A 22,169-nucleotide genomic window follows, 5' to 3' on the forward strand; every position below is an offset into this window, starting at 1 on the left:
GTTATTTGAGGCTTCTTTAAATGGTGTAAGATCTCCAGAGGGTTCCACCAGTGTGGTAACTGAGAATCCCCAAATGGTGCCTCGAGAATCTTTTCATTTTATAGTGCATATATTTTCAAGGAGCTCAATAGTTTTGTCCAAATTTTTCACCATTACAAAATGTTTCAAGCAAACGGCGCATTCCAGTTTACATTTTCGTATTCAAACAGTTCATATTGTATGAACAAAATATGATGTGCACACATAAGCAGCATCCCCATAAAAACAATAAAATATTACTTAACTGTGTTGTCCTTGTTAATTAACTGAAATTGTCTAATTATTACAACTTTTAAGCTCTTGCTAGTTACATGTGTTTTTGTTTGAACCACATTTTTTTCCAGCTTTTTAGATTAACCAAAGTCAGTGACCTAAATTTATTTCCATTGTATTGCAAAATAGTACAATCCTTTACAGCTTTGAGGCATTAAAAAGATATTCAATAAGTGCAAGGCCTCAACAAAAACAATCATGTTTATTTAATCAAGTTAAAGTAGACTTGTACAAAATCTTTTTACTGATGTCAGAGAATGGTCAAAATATGTAATTTTGCATCACCACTAGTTCAAAAACAATTACAACTTTGTTTATAAAAAAAAAAAAAAAAAAAAAAAAAAAAAGGTTTATAATTTGTGAGAAAAAAGTCATACAGTAAAACAGAGTATTAGTTATGAAGGTATATCTAAAATGTACATATCTCCCGAACTGAAGCAGAACTGTGCTCTTGGAACCATTTTTAGCAAAGAAAGTTCAACTGATTGCTTTGTTCTAATTGTATCATTAGCATTTCTTAGTCATTTTAAACATTCTGCTCATTAGAGAGGCCCCCATTAAAGGTTCTTTTAGTTTGTGTCAGCACACAAATTAAATTTCCTTTTTTAAATAAGAAAAAAATGGGAATTTGAAAATGGGAAAAAGCTAAACACATTGAGGAAATAAAATATTTTATACACAAGTGTAACAGAAAAAAGGAGGAACCTCAGAGAACCTAAAAGCTACGGAAGTATATCACTTAAAAAAATAGTGGGAATCATGCAACTGGGCATAAAGTTGTGTTAATTACAATTTAACTTTTACTCAAATATGAGCATTTTGATGTTGAGATATCTTTGAAGCACATTCAGCATTAAATAAATCCTTCAGATAACATTCCAACATCAGCATCATCAGCATTTGCATTAGCCTTTTCAGCATCAACTACCTTGTGTTGAATTTTGGAATCAACGGAATTAGTCTCAGGAGATTTTGTACCACCCTTCACAGAGCCATCATTATGCTGTTGCTCAAGATGGCGATCCAAAGCAGAGCGGAATGTGAAGCGGCATGGACAGCAAGGGCAACTGAGCAAGATTTTGCTGGGATCTCGCTTGTGGAAATTCACATGTCGCTGGTAAACACTGAGCAATCCAAATACTCGACAACATTCTTTGCATTTGTAGCTCATCTTTGGATTGAAAGTTCTCCTCTCTTCAGAATCCAATGACAGCTCATCATATGGCAAATGCATTTTCTTCATCAAAGAAGAATATGACAGAGTTTCTTCTTCAAGAGCCTCTTGTTCATTATCCTTGTCACCTTTTATTTGTGATGATGCTTTCACAGGTTCCTGTTTACGGTTTTCATCCTCGCTTTCTGTCTTTGCTGTCCCACGAGCTCTTAGTAGTAGTGCTGAACTGTGGTGAATGGCCACATGCCTTGTGAGATCACATCTTTGAGGAAAGCGTTTCCCACAATAAACGCAAGCATGCAGAGTACCCTTATGGTAACGCATATGACGAGAGAGACTGCTTGAGTGCATAAACGTACAATGGCACTGTTTGCAGGAGTATAGTTTACCACCAAAATGTAATCTGTTAGCTCCTCTAGGTTTACCTCTTATCCTAGACTTTAGTGGATCAAATTGTCTTATTTGGGCTTTTGCAACCATTTGATGCATTTTACCAGTGTGGCCAAAAGACTGCCGTTTTATGTTAGCTGGTGAATCTGAAGAGTCCTGAACTTCATCCGTATCTGGATGCCGAGATGCATGATGGTCTTTTAATTCTGACTTTTGATTGAAATCCTCCCCACACAAGCCACAACGATATGGCCGATCAAGTGAATCACTGCCATTGGTCTTACTTTCTTCCTCCCCTAGTACTTTCTGTTCTCGTATGGCATCATTTGGGCTGACAAGAGAATGACTCTTTAGATGGCTCTGCAAGTCAGATAACCAAAAGAAACGCAAACTGCAAATTTTGCAAGGATAAGACCTATCTATTCTATTTTCTTGATCTTCCTCTATCAAAGCTTTGGGACCAAGAGATCCATGCCCCTGTTTTTGGTGTGACAATAAGGTCTCCTTCCTTAGAAATCGTTTTCCACAGTATCCACAACTATAAAACCGTTCATGAGCATGGTTTTGAAGGTGGCTTTGCAGGCTCTCCCGGTCATTAAACACTTTGCAACACAGGGTGCATTTGAACCCCTGCTCAAGGGCACGGTATTGCTGATGCAGTTGTAAGCTCTTTTGGTTTTTGAACACTTGCCCACATCTTTCACATCTAAACTGGTTACACTCTTTCTCTGCCATTTTAGAAGTCAAGGCACCTTGATTAGGGGTTTGGCACCATGATGACTTGGATGCAGGTTTTCCAAATAAGAAAGAAAATTTAGACAACACAGATCGATCAACAACAGTGAGTGTTCCGTTTTCGTGGAGAGCAAACTCAATGGATGTGTTGATACTACTATCATTACTACTACTGTTTAAAACATCAGGAAAAAACAAGCCAGCAAGTCCATGAATGGCCATGTGTTCAATTAGTTTTGTGTACTGCCTAAAGCCTTCGCCACACTCTGTGCAGATGAATGCATCTCCTGCGATTATCTCTTGAGCAAAATCCATTGAGTATGCCATCTTGACAAAACAAAATTCAGCTTCTTTTTTAATGTAATAATTAAAAATGGTTTAGGTTACTACAAACTGAATTTGATTGAGATGAAAAAATTACACCATCTTAAAAAAAAGGGGAAAAAAATTGTCACTTGGACTTGGGGATACTTTTTCCAGGAAATGAAGTCCTTTCAACATCCAATCTCACTTTTGCTTTAAGTTGCTTTATGCATTAAATATGTGTTTAAAAGTCTAAAATGGCCCCTCAGTCAACTCCAATAAAAAGGGATAAAAGCATAAAGGATTAAAAACCTTTTCTTAAAAGTCGGTGACCGTCAAATTCAATAACCACTAATTTCCCAGTTCTGTGGTAAAGTAACCCTTTCAGCATAATACAATGGCATAAACCTCGTTAGGTATGGCCTGCCTTGCTCCAGCTGCTGGCCCACAATTCGGATATTGCCATCTAAAAAAAAAAAGAGAGAGAAAAGGAAAATTAAGATACAAATACCATATTGTTGATGATTGGCGAGTCAGTCATGGTGATAATCTTGAAAGTTACCTCATGAGTTTATCATCCTACTGATTAGGTTCTACATGGTGAGGTAGTTTAAAAAAATATATCTTTTATTTTTGTGAAAACTTTCAAAAGTTTTTGGAGTAACAAATTACAAAAAACATTATATTTGGCTTACTTCTGTTTTGAATCCCCTGAGACACACTATCATTCTCTATAGGCCTATTTCCTGTTCAAATTGAAGTGGCACACTACAATTCTAAAGGTCCCTCCTCTTCTTCACAACAAAGACTGGATTTCATTTTGAGAAACTATAAAATACCTAACTACCCCATACTTCGTAAATATTTTCAGGTCAATTAAGAAGGCTCCAAACAAATTTTAAGCACTGGCAATGTGTATTGCTGCTAGAAAAGTGAAATTCAATTCAAAATGTCTGCCTTGGTGAGGTATTAATGTTAACACAGTTATTTATACCCATGCTGATTAAGTCCACATAAACAGGCAGGGGGAAAAAAATCAGATGTGTCAAAATATTGGATTTGTTAATGACGTTTTTCAATGTTAATGAAGTTTTGCAATGTAAATGCAGCCAGTGTAAATAGACCTGCTGCTGCTGTTTATTAAATCATTAATCAAACAACAAAATTAAGATTTTAAAAATTAATTTTCTGAATGTTTACTTAAATACTTGATACTGCTGTTAGATAGGTCTACCTGAAAAACTTCAAGCGTTGATTACTTAAAGGAATAGTTCACCCAAAAATTAAAATGATGTCATCACAATATCATAACAGATGCTAATAAAGAGTCCAATTTCATGTTGTTATAACAACATAGCAGAACTTACTAATGTTTTTTCTCAGCCAAATCCTTACTGCCAGACCACTATTTTTACCATGTTTTAACAGTGAGGAATGTGTGATGTTTATAAGGCTGTATGATAACTGGAAGAACATTCGAAGACAAGTGAAAAACTGCAATCACAGAGACTAGCTGTTAAAGGAATATTCCGTGTTCAATAGTTAAGCTCAATCGACAGCATTTGTGGCATAAAATTGATTATCATAAAAATTCATTTTGACTTGCCCCTCCTTTTCTTTAATACCCCATTTACCCCTGGTTTTTGTGACCCGATCACATGTGGTCAGCGCTAAATACAGGTCTTAACGGGGTCTAAAACATTTTGTGATCAAATCACAAAAAGCACATACAAATGTGGTCAAAAACACATGTGACCGCATTGCATTTGTGGTGTAAATGCTAATCTGTCCTAAATGCATCCCAGCAGCAGTGAAGTACCACCCCTCACTTGTTAATCAACCGCTGTGCTAAAACAGGAGTTTAAACTTTGCTGGTTACGTGCGACTCTACAAGAAAAAAAAAAGTCAGATCGGAAAATTTGAAGAAGCGGATATATACACAAACATGAAAACTTTGTGGATCTTTATCAACATGAAGGGACACTTATGACAAGCATGAACATCTGAAGCTCAGGTTAATACAGGTAATCCACTAAAATAAATGGACAATTCTGCTCAAAATGTTCTGTTTGCGTTTAGATTAAATTTCAGATGCATCTGGGAGAAACAGCACGCCGTTTTCTTTGTCTTTTCTGACTTTGTTGCTCCAAAAATTGTACATACCTTTCTGTATTAATGGTGACTACACAGCCATGCAAGTAACCCATGCCATGGGTACTGACACTCCTCCATACCATGACAGACACTGGCTTTTGGACCTGACACTGATAACAGCTTGGATTGTCCTTTTTCTCTTGGCCCAGAGAACACAATGGCTGTTTTTTTTTCACCAAAAACTATTAGAAATGTAGTCTCGTTAGACCACAAATCACTATTCCACTGTTCTACTTTCCATCTCAGATGAGACCAAGCCCAGGAATCAGTGGGGTTTCTAGGCAGTGTTGAAGTATCGCTTCTGCTTTGCAGAGTAAAGCCTTTACTTGAATCCGTGGATGCAGCGGCAAATGGTGTGAGAGACGAAGGTTTACCGAAGTATTTCCGAGCCATTGTCATGATATCCATTACAGGTGAATAACGTTTTTTAAGAGAATGTGTGCCAAATAATGATGTGCAAAATACAGCAACGGAGGCCCCGTACAATTGCATAGCTAAAGAGCAGCATAATGGATGAATTGGGAAAATTCTGCTTGCTAAACTTATTAGAAGAAATAATACAGTGGTAAACACTCGACTGTCCCAACTTTTTTGGGGCATGCTATAATCATCTGATTTGAAATGTGTATATTTAAAAAAAAAAACTATTAAATTCACAAGGTAAAACATCAAATGTGTTATTGTAGTGCTTTCAAAATAGCACACGGTGAATATAATTTTTTGTTTTTATTAGCATTTTCCACACTGTCCCAACTTTAGGAATTGGGTTTGCAGAGCCATTACTAGTCAACTAAATGCATATTGACAGTAAGTGACCACTTTTTACTTTATTTTACCATGAGCAGTGTGTCTGCAGCCAATCCAGCAGCAAAATGTCTTCACAGACATCACAAACCTGCACTTTGCCTCTCACGCAACACAATGCAATTTTAGACACCTAAGGTATTTGTTGTGTTAATGGTCATTTTTTCCACAAATTTTCCTGTCTGGTAGGCTTAGTCAAAATGTTGCATCTTATCAAAGTGATTTTACATTGTTTTTCAGTTGCAATTATGAAGATAATGATTAATACAGAAATGTTCCATAATGTCAGGAGTTTTGAATGAGTGGATTTTGTTAAAAGCACTGCATCCAGTGACCAAAATAACATTAAGTTAGTTTACCAGTGAAAATCACTATTTTCTCTTGAATGCACAGTAAAGAAGTCTTTGAGCACTTGGGTATGTAGAGAATAGAACCTACCAAATAGCACAATTTATTGGTAAACTCAATACTGAAAAACAGATGACTGGTAAATAAAAAAAGTTGTTAAAGAGGCCCTATTATGCTTTTGGGGAGTTTACCTTTCCTTTAGTGTGTAACATAGCTCTTTGTGCATGTAAAAGGTCTGCAAAGTTACAAAGCACAAAGGGTTGGGTTAGTCCACGCAAAAGGGAGTTATTCTCTCCCACAGACAACACTGCTCAAGAACTACAAGAAACGTAATTTCTTCCGTAAAGCATCTGCGTCACTATGTAACACATTTTCATAATGCCCACCTAAGGGCTACTTTGGCCCGTCCTCAAACAAACGTAGTCTTTTAGCTGCGGGCCCACTTTTACCTACAATTGTGTAGAATTATGCAGATTGTTTGTCATTCTTATTATCATGAATAGTGATCAAGGGTGAAGATGGATTTATTTTACAAACGGTCATTTTACATCTGCAATCCACGGTAGTGCTCTGTTAACCTGCTATGTAATGTTATTGTTTTGGTAAGGGCTAACTATTCAGCTGTGGGCTGGCTTTTACCTAAAACTGTGTAACAAAATGGTCGATCTCAAGAGTCTTATATAATGATATAATTACAAGCTGTAATGTTATGGCTGCTATCCACAACAGTCCATGGCTAACTTGCTCACTAACTCCCTAATACACCCGGTAATGAGGGAGTAAGCCTCTGTTCTCAGTTCATAGCTCGGCGAAAAAAGTTTGGCTACACCCATAGATGACTAACATAGATGCACTACGTATCTTTTACTTGAAGCTTTGTTAGGTTCACAATAATCAACAGTGTACTTGTAAGAAAGCTACAAAATTAAAACTTACCACTATGAAACATCCTGCTCAAGTCGTGCTTGCGAAGTTGGTTCGGGTCAATCAGCTTTTTCTTCCAAACTTTCATTATCAGGCTCGGGCTAGTGCTGGTACAGCAAAAACCGATGCCACTGTTACCATAGTTACAATTGTGTTTACAGAGCTGCTCACGAAGCTTCAGGAGCTGAAACTCAGTTATGGTAAGAGGCGTTAGATTTCCGACACGCTCTACGTGGTTGACCAATCACAACAGACTGGGCCAGCTGACCAATCAGAGCACACTGGGCTTTTCGGAAAGGGGGGCTTTAAAAAGACAGGAGGTAAATCAGAGCATTTCAGCCAGAGTATGAAGAACGGGGAAAAGAAATGTACAGGATGAGAAAGATTGTGTTTTTTGAACATTAAAGCATGTAAACCTATTCTAGTAGACCCCCAAAATAAAATTATGAACCTGTAAATAATGCATAATATGGGCTCTTTAAAATGATCATTGTCTAATCTCTATACAAGAGATGCAGCTCACTTCATATCAAATTTTTACTCTTATGTTCTCAGGTCCCATGTCACCTGAATAATGCAGTTTTAAATTGGGAGAAGGATCTCAGTAATGAATAAATAGATGATGATGATTGGCTGGAGGGCTTTCTATTTAAAAACACAAAGACAGATACTGAACCTAATCTTAACCGTTTTCAAACTGCTTGATAAATAACTGGGGTTTTTTTCCCCTGATTTTTTTCCTAACAGATTGATAAAAGATCCTCACCACTCTGTAACTCAGACTGTTGCTTTGCTCTGTCAAAAGAGAATAGCTGCTGTGCTTAAGGTTAATGATCAGTCCTTCTTTGCAAAATGGAGTACATTCATAAAACATTTACCTCCAGATCTCAGAAACACTGCATTAGGGGGCCTGGGTAGCTCAGCGAGTAAAGGCACTGACTACCACCCCTGGAGTCGCGAGTTCGAATCCAGGGCGTGCTGAGTGACTCCAGCCAGGTCTCCTAAGCAACCAAATTGGCCCGGTTGCTTGGGAGGGTAGAGTCACATGGGGTAACCTCCTCATGGTTGCTATAATGTGGTTCTCGCTCTTGGTGGGGCGTGTGGTGAGTTGTGTGTGGATGCCGCAGAGAATAGTGTGAAGCCTCCACACGCGCTATGTCTCCGCAGTAATACACTCAACAAGCCATGTGATGTGCGGACTGACGGCCTCAGACGCGGAGGCAACTGAGATTCGTCCTCTGCCACCAGGATTGAGGCGTGTCACTATGCCACCACGAGGACTTAGAGCACATTGGGAATTGGGAATTTCAAATTGGGGAGAAAAAAGGGGAGAATATCTAAAAAGAAAAACTGCATTAAAAGGCCAGTGCTTCTTGCACTGGAAGCCTCAACCAAGGCTAATTTTGAATGTTAAAGGCCCGAGCACACTCATGGCAAAGTGCTTCTTTGTTCTTTGCTCAAAGCCAAAAAGAAGTTTGAAAAAGCTGAGCAACCACATACTGCTTGCAAACATTCAGACACCGGCCATGCTGCAGGGGAAGGTGTTTAGGGGTACATTTAAATACGAGGACACTCAAGACTATGTAAAGCATCAACTAATATGACATTAAAATGGGTTATCAATCACTTCATGCCTCATTGAAAAGAATTCACATGAGATTAGTAGTAACTTGCATCCAATGCACACTTTTTTAAATCGATGCATCGCATCTTTAACTTTTATGCCGATGCACATCAGTGAATCTTACCTTCCCTAGTAGGTACGTTTGATTACCAGCTCGATTATAACTCATGTTTGACTGCCCTACCTGACTGAATGGAAATTAGCTGTCAGCCTCAAAATAGGTGGAACTCCAGGTCACACCTAATGATGATGTGGACCAACAGTAGTAAGTAGGTGTTTAGCAGCTGGTAAGAAGTTTTCCTGAAACTTTGCGCTGGCAAGCTGTTATGAACCACCGAAACAAACTTAAAAACACCTTCTTTTTGGCCAGATTTTGTTCTAAAGGATGTTACACATGTTCGTTCTTTGATTTTGTAGGAAGCGTGTTGGGGCCTTACATCATTGGGGTGTTTTTCTTGCTACAAAGGATGGTCTCTGGTAAGTGTGTGTATATATTATTTTTTTTCCTTTCTTTTAGTGTCATGTTTCAGTTTACAACATATTACAATGTAAACAATTAAAAGTAAATATTGTCATATTTCCTCAACACTATATCATCATCTTCAGCAGTTGATCATTAGTAATCGTTTGTCATAAATTTCCGACATGGCCTAACGATTGTGAACTGCTCTGCATCAGCTGGAAACAATCACAAGCCCCCCTTCCCCCGAAGGGAGTAGCGCATGCATTTATTAATTAAATTGTATTCTTTTGAAGTTTGATAATCACATTAGATCACATCACGATTCCTGTCTTTCTGCCCGCAAATTTAAGATCACTTTAAATGATAATTAAGACTTTTGTTGTATCATTTAAGATATTTAAGACTTTTTATGACCTTACATTTTGGAAAACTGAATTAAGACATTTTAAAACTTCAGGATCTGTGGGAGCCCTGTTGTTTTTCTTTTCTATGTCAGTGGCCTGCAAACAGTTTTGTTTTTTATGCAAGCACTGCAAATGATTTTATGCCATCTGAAGAGGTGTAGAGTTTAAATCTCGCATTTTGCATGTTACTGTGCATGGATTGTAAATAGCCTATATACTGTACATAAATAAGATGGTGGCTGCAAAAATCAAAGTGGCTGGTAATATTGGGTCAAAAAAGTTAGTTTCACACTCTGCTCTCAACTGAGGCATGGAAAATATCAAAAATCTGCAGTGAAGACATTGTGGATATCACATGTGAGGGTGAGTTTGGATTAAAAAATTGCCTAATATGTCTTTTCATTTGATCTAGCACAGCATATTTTGCACTGCCTATAATTAGTGACTCTTCCTGTGTATTTATGAATGTGGCCTAAAATAAGGGGAACCTGAGTTCTATTAAATGTAAATTTTATTAAACAATTTTAATGTTAAGATTATATTATACAATTCTTAATTGGAATACAAGATCAGTGTGTAGAAGAGAGTTGTATTTGACTTGTGTTTTATTTCTAGAGGCCTTGTCATACTGGTTGCACATTTTAAAACAGGATTTGGTTTTTAAACCAGAATATTTTAATCTACAGAATAGTAAGGGAAGGGTAGCACAAAACACTTTAAAGCAGATAGAAGAAAAGGTCAATAACAGTAATTTGCTTTTTGGTGACAGAATTATCTATTTTGATTTTCTTATCTTTATGAACCTTACTGTGTTTTAAATGGAGCAAAATTATAGTTTACTGTAAACAACTGTTTTAATACAGACTTATGCTCAGGACAAATTAATTTCAAAATCAACATGTATCTCTTGATCCGTATCGTATCGTGACTTTGTTGGTGATACCCAGCTCTAACTACTTTTATGGCACTTTTAACATGTTTTTGTGTGAAAATATTAAAATCCTTACAGAGTACAGAAAATCAATGGTTCAACTTTTTACTTACCGCAATTCTGATTTTTTTTAAATGATCACTTCCCCTTTACTGAGGCAAGGTCCAACATCAGAGTTAACATTCCTAAAAATTAACAAAGACAAAACAAGAAAACTGTATTATAAAATAATAAATATAACTGTTAATAAAAAATAAACTGAGGCTAACAAGATCAAGATTACACAAGCTTTGACATACCTTTTATTTTTTTACATGCTGATGAAACATTTCTTAAACAGAAAACAATGGCACAAATAAAATCTCAAAAGGCACTGATGCTTACCCCATGATATTTACATTACTTGTATGTACCTCACCTTTCTGATGAGTCACTGATGGTTGTTGAATTAACAATTGTATTTAAAGGGATAGTTCACCAAAGAAATAAAAATTCTCTCATTATTTATGCCATCCCAGATATGTGACTTTCTGTCTTCTGTAGAACACAAATGAAGATTTTTAGAAGAATATCTCAGCTCTGCAGGTCCATACAATGCAAGTGACAACTTTGAATCTCCAAAAATAACAAAGCCTGCAAAAAAGTAATCCATAAGACTCCAATTGTTTAATCCATGTCTTCAGAAGTGATATGAAAGGTGTGGTGAGAAACAGATTTGAGAAAAAAATATGGACGTAAAAGTGGAGATTAATAGTAAAAACTTTAATATTGATCTGTTTCTCATCCACACCTATCATATCTCTTCAGAAGAAATGGATTTCACCACTGGAGTCCACATATGGTTTACTTTTATGCTGCCTTTATGTGCTTTTTGAGCTTCAAAGTTCTGGTCACCATTCACTTTAATTATGTGGACAAACAGAGGCAAAAATCTTTGTGTTCTGCAGAATAAAGTCATACACATCTGGGGTGGCATGAGGGTTAGTAGATGATGAGAGAATGTTCCTTTGTGGGTGAACTATTTCTTTAAGTGTGGCGATTGGCCGCCTCTTTACCATAGTTAGCCTACTAATGTTAATATAACTTCGCAGTATTAACAACAACTCTGGCAACTTTGGCATTTTGGAAAACTGTGGTAATTTTTTGTAATTAAAATACAGATATTTTGAACGACATAAATGTATATTAATTACAATAAATTAAAGTAATTTGGGGTATACGGATACATTTATCTAAGACAACGGGAAGATTATTTACCCAAACAACACACAACAGCAGTACAGGCACAACACCACCACATAAGCACCGCCATCTTACAAGCCTAAACCACACGCTACTTAAGCGAAGTAGATTTAGGCCTTACTTGTAGCTGACATGCAGTCTAAGCAACCAAAATAAAACCCGACCGGTTAGTTCGACGTGATATAAAATACCAGTCCCATGCTTTTATATAACCGTATTTGCAAATACAAGCAGCTCCACGTTTCAGTGTATTACCTCGTCGACTTATAGATGTCACTTCTGAGGGCGCTCAAACGCACGTAGACACATCAGGTTTCCATTTCAGTTTAAAACTTAGCAGGAGTGCGATCCTTAGCGAATTCAATGTTTAGCGTACCTCGAGTTTGACTTTTGAGCAGTCAACAGATTTTTTTTTCCACATTCACGAAACGGGAGCAAAAGAGTGAAAGAGAGTGAGAGAGAGAAAAAACAAATGGCTTCCGCTTCCCATTCACCGCCCCAATTCTTACACAACGCTAGGTGGATTACTGCCATCTACTGGAGAAATAGGAGCATTCAGACTGTTCGAAACCGTCTAGCTGCAGTCAGTAAACAACTCGAAAAATTCCTGAAAAAAAAATAAACCACTATTGACCTCAATTCTGAATGCTGGAGGTCCGAATGACACCGTTTTGTGCAACTATGCAAATCTTGTGGCTTATAGGCAGCCAGGGATAATACGGGTTGATTATCTAAAAAAAAAAAAAAAAGAAAAATCAAACATCAGACAGAATATTATGCAATCATTGGGGTCAGATGTGCCTTGATGCCTTCCAAACCCCATATTTCATATTTCGTAAACAGCCAGTATACCCTAACATGACCAAGGCAGCATCCATGGTGATTTTGAGAGTGCTCTTAGTAGGCCCGTTACAGTTATAATGGTAGTTTTAATTCATGACTTTACACCCCAGGGATGAAAAATTATAGCTGTCATAATTTCCATGCCAAAATGTTTCTCACCAAGCAATCTGCTGTTATGTGGTGTATATTATAGCCTACAGTATACACAGTATGAGATACAGTATATAACAATGTAAAGTTGAATAAGGTACAATGTTTAAGGTAGAAATAGTTTACGATTACATCTTCAAATCTGAAAGTTATGAATGCTTCCAATGTGAACGATGCTCTGAGACTGTGCCCGTTGGTAGAGAATGGTGGTATGCATAGCTGGTGCGCCTATCTCTGGGTCACTTTTTATAGTATGAGACTAAGCTTTGTATGCCCTCTCTTGTGATTTTAGAGCAGGTGTTTACAATGGTTTGGTTGCTGTTTCTGTCATTAATTGTGAGAGATGTAAAACAACATGCATTGGAGAAACTAAATACTCCTGAAATAAGACCAGTTGGATATTCTCATTCAATATTCTTATTAAGACTGAAAAATGAAGGCAAATGTATATGGACATTCAGAAAGCAGTTCAGGGTGAACTGTGTTAGGGCTGGTGTGTCGTGCTGCAGTTTGTTCACGTTCGGCATTATAGTTAGAAGTTATATCCAACCTGGATGGTCGTGGGTCTTGATGCAAACAAGAGCACTGAAATCTACCTCATCAAATAAGTACTATCAAGTAGTACCAGCAGTTTTAGGGCACTCAGTAATTACTAACCAAACCAAAGTTCCTCCAGGGAAAAAAGTTGTACTGTATATTTTATAAAAAGGAAAAGCTTAGTAAAAATAAGATAGAGTAGCACTCTCCTGTGACCCCATATATGGCTGTGACCCCGAGGTTAAGAACCTCTGTATAGTTGCAGTTTTTCATGCCATAACTGTAAATGGGGACTGGAACTTTTAAATTTTTTAAAAAGACGATTTGTTCTTCAAAATGAATCCTTTGTTCACATATATTGCACAAATATGGACTACTTTTGCGATACTTTAATTATAGTTTTATGGAAGTTTTGCATCATTTTTTAAGCTCGAAAGCTTCAGTCCCCATTCACTGTTATTGCATAAAAAACAGTGACCAGAACTTTCTACAAAATGTATTCTTTTGTGTTCTAAAAAAAAGAAAAAAAGAAAAAAAAGAAAAGAAAGTCATCTGGGTTTGGAACAAGAAATGAGAGAAAGGTGAGTAAATGATTGGTTGGGTGACAGCATAAAACCAGTACCAAAACTTCTAATGTTCCATTTTTAATGATATTGACACATGATTGTACAGATACAGAGAGATCCACACCTTATTAAAAATGTGATGAGATGAGTTTAATTAGCTAAACTGGTAAGTTTAATTAATTTTATGTTTTTGGATAAACCTGACATGACAGAGATGTAACTTTATGAAATATTTAAAAAAAAAAAAAATTAGTTATACAGAAATTGCATAAGAAACTGCTCTCCCGACATGTTCAATGCTTGAAAAACTTCATTCTATTACACTGCTGATTAAGGCCCTCAATAAAATCACAAATTTACATTTATACAAATCAATACAAAGTTTTCCACAACACTTAATAGGTATTTCATTAATGACACACACACACACACACACACACACACACACACACACACACACACACACACACATGTTGGTGCAGCTATCATTATGAGGCCTCTCCATAGATATAATGATTTTTATACTGTACGAACTATAGATTCTATCCTCTAACCCTACCCCTACACCTAAACCTGACCCTCACAAAAAACTTTCTGCATTTTTACATTTTCAATAAAACATCGTTTAGTATGTTTTTAAGCAATTTGAATTATGGGGACACTAGAAATGTCCTCATAAACCACATTTATAGCATAATACCCTTGTAATTACCAGTTTGCAACCTAACCCCCCCCCCCACACACACACACAGTTGCAAGGCAGTGTTTTTATGTATAGCTTTAAACTAACTGAAAGTTCTTTTGATCCAGGATCTTCCAGTTACCCATGTGTCAAATTGACTGACCAGTCACTTTAATGTCCTCCCTTAGACATGGTGCCTCATGTCTCTTTGTTATACTTCAGCATCAGAGAAGGACTTACTTCCTTGCTCTTTGTTTCGAATGATGTGCATTGAATGTGTGCAGGTATTTGTGCGTGAAACTTCTTCTGTGAAAGCTGTTTCCAAGACCTTCAGGACAGACTTACGCACTTTGTCTTTAAAGTCTTGTCCCATGAAAACATACAACAAAGGGTTTAGGCAGCTGTTTAGGAAAGCCAAACTGGTTGCAACGGGAATTCCAACAGTAGTGACATACTGTAGGGTGGGGCTGAATTTAGTTGCCATGTGGTTTACCATCTCAATGAGGACTAGGATATGGTACGGAGCCCAGCACAAGAAGAAGGCGGTGATCACAGCAGCAATTATCTTGAAAGGACGTCCAGTTCGTCCAGACATCGAACAGTTTCTTTGGAGACTATGGATGATAACTGCATAGCAAGAGACAATAATTACAAAAGGCACCACAAAGCCTAGGAGGAAACGGGTAACGATCATGGCACGGTGGCGTAACGTACGGAGCGCCACGATCTCTGGTGTTTCATAGTCATCAGAGAAGGCAAAGTTATTGAAGCAGTTAATTATGTTTTCATTGCTGTGGTCTGGTGCAGTGTCCTTGAAGACAAAGTAGGGAGAGCTCAAAACCAGGGCAAATAACCAAACTGCTAAGCTCATCACAGATGCACGACTTACATTCCGATGATTCTGTGCCCAGATTGGACGGACCACAGACACACAGCGATCAATGCTAATCACGACCAGGATGTACACACTTGAAAACATGTTGAGGAAACTAAGGGTGCTGTTGAATTTACACATGAACTGGCCAAAAGGCCAGTGGAAGCCCATAGCTGTATAAGCCACGCTGAGAGGGAGGAAGGCAGTGAAGAGGAAGTCAGCCACAGCAAGGTTCAAGAACCAAACAGTGTTGACTGTTCTTTTCATTTTGAATCCAGTTACCCAAATCACAATGCCATTGCCTACCACTCCGAGTACAAAAGCCAAGGTGTACACTATGAGTGACATGATGTTAAGAGATTTCTCAAGCTCCGTATTCTCATAGTAGTCATAATATTCAAACTCAGATGTGTTTTGATTGAGAGGACTCTCTGTAAAGTTGACTGGATCCATCACTGTACCTTTAAATCTGTGTTGACAGAAAAAAAAAATGATGTCGTTTCAGTACTGAAATAAATAAATCTGAAAGATATAAAGTCAGAAACATAACTAATCATCACGCATAGCTAGTCTTGATCTGGTAAGCATGGAAAGGAAACCAACATATAACAACACAATGTTCTGCTTTTGTCCACTAGAGGTCAGAATTTTATTAAATATTCCAGGTTCAATACAAGCTAAAGGAATAGTTCACCTAAAAATGAAAACTCTCACCATTTTCTCACCAATTTCTTTCTTCTGCAGAACACAATCTAAGATTTTTGGAAGAATATCTCAGCTCTGTAGGTCCATACAATGCAAGTGAATGGGTGCCAAAATTTTGAAGCTCCAAAAAGCCCATATAGCCATCATAAAAGTAATCCATATGACTCCAATGGATTAATTAATGTCTTAATTAGCAAAACGCAAAGCAAAACGCTAGGTGTGTGCAAGAACTAGATCAATATTTAAAACTTTTTTGTTACTTAAAATGTTTGCTTCTGGCCAGCTGTGGTTTGCATGTTGACAAAGATGGAGTTCAAACTGCCTCTTGCGTGACACAAGCGTGTAATGCTGCCCAAACACTATATGACTTTCAAAGTCGTCGGATTGCTGTTCTTTTCACACTACACAACTGTCTGTATCTTGAAGTTGCTGTGGTTTGCACATTACACGAGGGATCGGTGACAGGGGGTCACACATTACAAAACATTTCACTAGGAAGAATCCCCGACAACTCTTGTCTAGTCTCCAAATTACGTTTCACAACAAGACGCACATGAGAAGTGATACAGAAAATGACGTAAGATGACACGTGAGACAGGAGCTGAAATATTCTTCCAAAACTCTTTGTTTGTGTTCTGCTGAAGAAAGAAAGTCATACATATCTGAAATAGCATGAGAGTGAGTAAATTTTTATTTTTTGGTGGACTATTCCTTTAAGCTCATTTGGCAGCATTTGTGCCATAATGGTAATGACCAAAATTTCAACTTGTTCCTCTTTTTCTTAAAAAATAAATAAATAAATAAATAAAATAAAAAAAAAAAAAAAAAAAAATATATATATATATATATATATATATATATATATATATATATATATATATATATATATATATATATAAAGAAAAAAAAAGAAGAAGCAAAACTCTGGGTAACAGAGAGGCACTTACAATAAAAGTGAATGGGGCCAATCCGTAAACATTAAAATACACACTGTTTCAAAAGTATAGGGGCAAGACGTAAACAATATGCATGTTAACATGATTTTAGTGTGATGAAATCGCTTACTAACCTTGTCAAGTTATATCAAATTGTACGACAATGTAGGCTAACCCTAAATCCATCGTAAAAACAGCAATTTAAACTCAAATAATACACGTTTTAACAGAAGAGTTAATGTAAGTGATTTTATAAACTTATAAGTTTCACATTTCTGCGTTTAAACCCTCCAAAAATTGTCCCCATTCAATTCCACTGGACTGTAGTGCCTCACTGTAACCTCGATATATGAATATTTTTTTTTTTTTTTTTTAAAGAAAAGAAGGGACGAGTCGAAATAAATTTTTGTGGTAACCAATATTATGCTACAAAAGCCGTCAACTGAGCTTAACTTGTTTTGAACCCGGAATATTCCTTTAAGAAATGCTGCAGTACAGAAAACCCCGCACTTCCTCTAAATGCGCCTTTCCAATTCTACCTCATCATCAGCGATGCTATTTCACATGAGGATTTTACATCTGTTCATATTTTTGTTCGCCCCTTTATATTGTTAGCTTATAGGCCTATGACTGTCTCCACAGTCTACCAAACAAAGAACGTTTTTCTAAATGTCAAAATTAACCATTGTTCTATAGCCACACTGTTCGTACATCAGCTGGTTCCTTTGAGCACAACTTGACAGCTAGACTTTCAGGGAGTGTCGTTTTTTTTTTTTAAAACACCTTTTATTTAGGAATATGAGTGATATCTATTTAGGCTTAGCCTACCACGTGAAATAGATTTCTGATCCATGAAAAAATATATATCCCGACAATTCCCTCATACGATCTTTCTCCAAAATGCATTTTATATAGGCCTACTTGACTAATAAAGTACATTGTTAAAAAATATATTAAATAAAGAACAGATAAACAGCTTTTTTTGTGTGTGTTAGCACGTCTTATAGTTTGATAACTGTGCAGTAACAAAATTGCCTGTCTCAATTAATTGTTGTAAAGCTGAGCCGTTTAATTAGTTTTCTTAAATTAGGTATTAAATGACACTTGCAAAGCGGCCAAGCAGTTACATGTTTTATTGAGATACTCATATGAAAACCTGCTATGCTTACCTGGAGTTGCCTGATAAGTAACCTCCACAAACACTCCTGAAAATTGAGGAATTTGCTCACTCTGGTGACTCTCAAAACCGAAACTGCAATAATCTTTCTGTTTCTTGTCGAGAAACTCAATCCCTGTTTGAGTGACGTCACAGCATCACCCTCCTCTTGCCTCTTCAAAATACTCTGTTGTTGCTCCTTGCTTTAACTTTGTTTCAGCTTATTTAATGTAACTTTGTTTCATTTTTTCACGTAGATTTAACCCAAATGTCTTATGTCCACACAACTTTGATATTGTTAATCATTTCCAATGTTTAGAAGTGAGCATGCATCATCGCGTTTTAATTTGCCGAATATTTCCAGCACTGGAGGGCCATGGAATGATGCGGTTTTCCGAATGCGGTAAAGCAAGCTACCATTCCCTGTCAAAAACAGCATGTTTGAAGAAAAGAGTGAGGCGAGAGCACAAGACATATCAAATCAAACGGCGATATTAAAAAACTTCATGGTGTATATAATTTAATATGCACAGGTTTTTTAGTAGCCTAACACGTTATTTATTATTATTTAATAACTATTTTCCTAATTTTTTCCCCCTTTATTTTTCTTTTTTCTTTATTGGGGCAAGCAAATGCATGGTTGAGGTTCAAATACAGATATAGTGTTGACTGAGGAATGTGCAAATATACACTTACATTACTTTATTCTTCTAAGCAGGACAATATGATGAAGTCTAGTCACTGTATCTGACCATAATTTACTGTGGTCACAGCTGCTCTTTGTGCCATGGTGACTCCCTTGATTTGTCCACTTGTTTTCAAGGCAGAACATGACCAACAGTTTGTAAATAAGATCTCTTAAGTTTGAGTGAGTACTGTGTGTCTTGAGAATATTGATACAACACACCATATCATTTGGAGTTCTTAGATAAAAGTTGAAACATATCCACATTATCAATGTCCATTTTTTTTTTTTTTTTAACACTATGTAACTTGTGGCCCTCTAGCAGTTAAAAAATAAAACGGCAAGCGTCTTGCGGAAGGACATAGTTTTGGTTGTGATTCGGCTCAGTTCCTCTTCCCGGATGAATGTGGTTCGAGGCACCGGTGTACAAATGAATACAAGACATCTTATCAGAGCAAATGGAAAAATAAATAATGAAAGAAAGGAAAAGATGGATATCTGAAAACATGTCATCTGAGCAGATAAGTGCCATATCTTATATTGTTGTTTTGATACATTGATGTTTTGAAATAATGACGTTACAAAAGTTAGGCAACGTTTGTTAACATTAGACATAACGATTGCTAGTCTGATAAGGTCAAACATTGTAAAGTTTTTATAACTGCAGGATATTCTGGCCAAACAGACCACAGTAGTAACTAATTTATAGATTGTCATTGTTACCAACCAGTGGTCAACATCGTTTCAAGACTCACATGTCCTTGGCAAGCCTAGGACTAAAGGATTTATTTATATAAATTATTGCTCTTATAAAGAAAAATACACACATGTGCAAGCAAGTGAAACGTTCTGCACCGATTACAGTATAATTATTGTATTTCTCTAATAAACCATACCAATAGAATATCGTACTTTTTGAGTAAGAAAAAATCCATCTCTGGGTCGCTTTTAAATCCTTTCAGATCTCGGAGTTGTGCACATCTGAAAAGCCAAGCTGATGTTGATTCTGGTTTTATTACGGACTCTGTTGCTTTCCCTTTTTTGCGTGTAGACTCTGCTCTGTTCGGGGTTTCTTTGTTTTTACAAAGTGATTCCCTGGAGGTTTGCCATTTTGAATGATCCATGGTCAATTTTTCTTGTTCGTTGTGACAACAAACTTTCAGCTTTAGATTCTCCCACATGCACGCGCTACAGTAGCCGGATCTTATTTTCTCGGTGTATGGATGTGACATCAACATGCATGGGCGAATGACGTATGTATGCAATTTCCAGCGAAATCCGTCCTGACAGCTCTAAAATATTTATAATATAATATCATTATTATAAGTGTATTTGGGTAAAGTAAATACATGGTTTGGAAGATGGATTTTTGTTGCACTCTCTCATTAATAACATTTTGTTATTTTTTAATAATAATAAAAAAAAAAAGTTACAAAGTGTAGCTTTAAAGAAGCTCATGCTGACACAACACACAAAAGGGTCTTCTGTCAAAAACTGATCAGTTTGGACAAACTAAATACTGTGATGAGCAGATAGAGACAGTTTCTGTGTTCGGCTTATTTTGGAATAAAAACTGTATGCTTCTTATTTGCCACATCACAAAGAGAATGGGGAATGTGTGTAAATTTTATAAAGTGTCCTTTTGTTATTGCTTCAAAGAAAGTTTATTTAGTAAATGTATGCTATTGTCCCTAATGTTTTGCTAAGGCTTTAGTTAAGCTGTAGCTTTTTGCTACAGTAGCCATGTCACTGATTATGATTAAAGTGTAGACATTTTCTATGGTACTTCTCAATTGTAAGTTGTTTCGGATCAAAATATCTGCCAAAAGAATAGATGTAAATGTTTCAGTTGATATATTGTCTTACCTTTTTAAATGCATTGTATCTTAGAGCATTTTTTATGGTTAAGGATTATCAGTTACAATGACAGAATCCCAATGACATAGTCTAATTTACAAGAGTAAAAGCGTCATAAGATGCAATAATATTTTTATTGCATTTTTGGAGAAAATTCACTAAACACTCAAGGAGTGTTGAGTCCTTAGATTTCTTTTCCCCATTCTAAACTCAAAAATGGTTTTGTTTCAAATCTTTTCTTACACAATATACTGTAAAGTACATCTGAATATCGGAACTACCATGAATAATAACAATGGGTACAGGATAAAAAAATGGGTACTATACACTGGCGGCCAAAAGTTTGGAATAATGTACAGATTTTGCTGTTTCGGAAGGAAATTGTTACTTTAATTCACCAAAGTTGCATTCAACTGATCACAAAGTATAGTCAGGACATTACTAATGTAAATAAACAACACCATCACTATTTGAAAACAGGCCCCATTTCCAGCAGCCATCACTCCAACACCTTATTCTTGAGTAATCATGCTAAATTGCTAATTTGACACTAGAAAATTACTCGCCATTATATAAAACACAGTTGAAAGCTATTTGTTTCATTTGTGTTTGTTTTTGAGTTGCCACTGTATGCAATAGACTGGAATGTCTTAAGGTCAATATTAGGTAAAAAAATGGCAAAAAAAAGAAACAGCTTTCTCTAGAAACTCATCATTCAATCATTGTTTTGAGGAATGAAGGCTATACAATGCTTGAAATTGCCAAAAACTGAAGATTTCATACAAAGGTGTACACTACAGTCTTCAAAGAGAAAGGACAACTGGCTCTAACAAGGTCAGATAGAGATGTGGAAGGGCAGATATACAACTAAACAAAGAGGATAAGTACACCAGAGTCTCTAGTTTGAGAAATAGACACCTCACATGTCCTCAGCTGACAGCTTCATTGAATTCTACCTGCTCAACACCAGTTTCATGTGCAACAGTAAAGAGAAGTCTCAGGGGTGCAGGCCTTATGAGAAGAATTGCAAAGAAAAAGCCACTTTTGAAACAGAAAAACAATAATAAAAGGTTAGAGTGAGCAAAGAAACACAGACATTGGACAACAGATTATTGGAAAAGAGTGTTATGGATCTTTTTTTTTTATTTTATTTATTTTTTCTCCCCAATTTGGCATGCCCGATTTCCAATGCGCTCTAGGTCCTCATGGTGGCGTAGTGACTCGCCTCAATCCGGGTGGTGGAGGGTGACGCCATGCGAGGGTCGAACGTGTAAACGACAAGCTCTGTGCACTTTGCTGGTTTTTGATTATTTTTGTGTCATAAACCGTGAGATTTGACACATCCTACTACATATCTGTTCTTTGAAGTCA

The 22,169-nt window shown here is 36.6% G+C and overlaps 2 protein-coding genes across 2 annotated transcripts; both read right to left on the reverse strand.

Annotated features, from left to right (window-relative positions):
- Positions 1 to 453: 453 nt before the first annotated feature.
- On the reverse strand, positions 454 to 12,310 carry LOC127452430 (zinc finger protein 62 homolog). Its single transcript, XM_051717861.1, has 3 exons — positions 12,064 to 12,310; positions 10,680 to 10,751; positions 454 to 3,380 (listed from the first exon to the last, which is right to left on the reverse strand). The coding sequence occupies exon 3, from the start codon at positions 2,936 to 2,938 to the stop codon at positions 1,166 to 1,168; it is 1,773 nt and encodes a 590-aa protein (XP_051573821.1). The 5' UTR covers positions 2,939 to 3,380; positions 10,680 to 10,751; positions 12,064 to 12,310; the 3' UTR covers positions 454 to 1,165.
- Positions 12,311 to 13,984: 1,674 nt separating this feature from the next.
- LOC127452441 (chemerin-like receptor 1) lies at positions 13,985 to 18,368 on the reverse strand. Its single transcript, XM_051717883.1, has 2 exons — positions 18,270 to 18,368; positions 13,985 to 15,929 (listed from the first exon to the last, which is right to left on the reverse strand). Exon 2 carries the CDS (start codon positions 15,911 to 15,913, stop codon positions 14,798 to 14,800), a length of 1,116 nt encoding a protein of 371 aa, XP_051573843.1. The 5' UTR covers positions 15,914 to 15,929; positions 18,270 to 18,368; the 3' UTR covers positions 13,985 to 14,797.
- Between the last annotated feature and the right edge of the window lie 3,801 nt (positions 18,369 to 22,169).

The sequence above is a fragment of the Myxocyprinus asiaticus genome, chromosome 15, assembly GCF_019703515.2.
Source record: "Myxocyprinus asiaticus isolate MX2 ecotype Aquarium Trade chromosome 15, UBuf_Myxa_2, whole genome shotgun sequence".
Taxonomy (NCBI): domain Eukaryota; kingdom Metazoa; phylum Chordata; class Actinopteri; order Cypriniformes; family Catostomidae; genus Myxocyprinus; species Myxocyprinus asiaticus.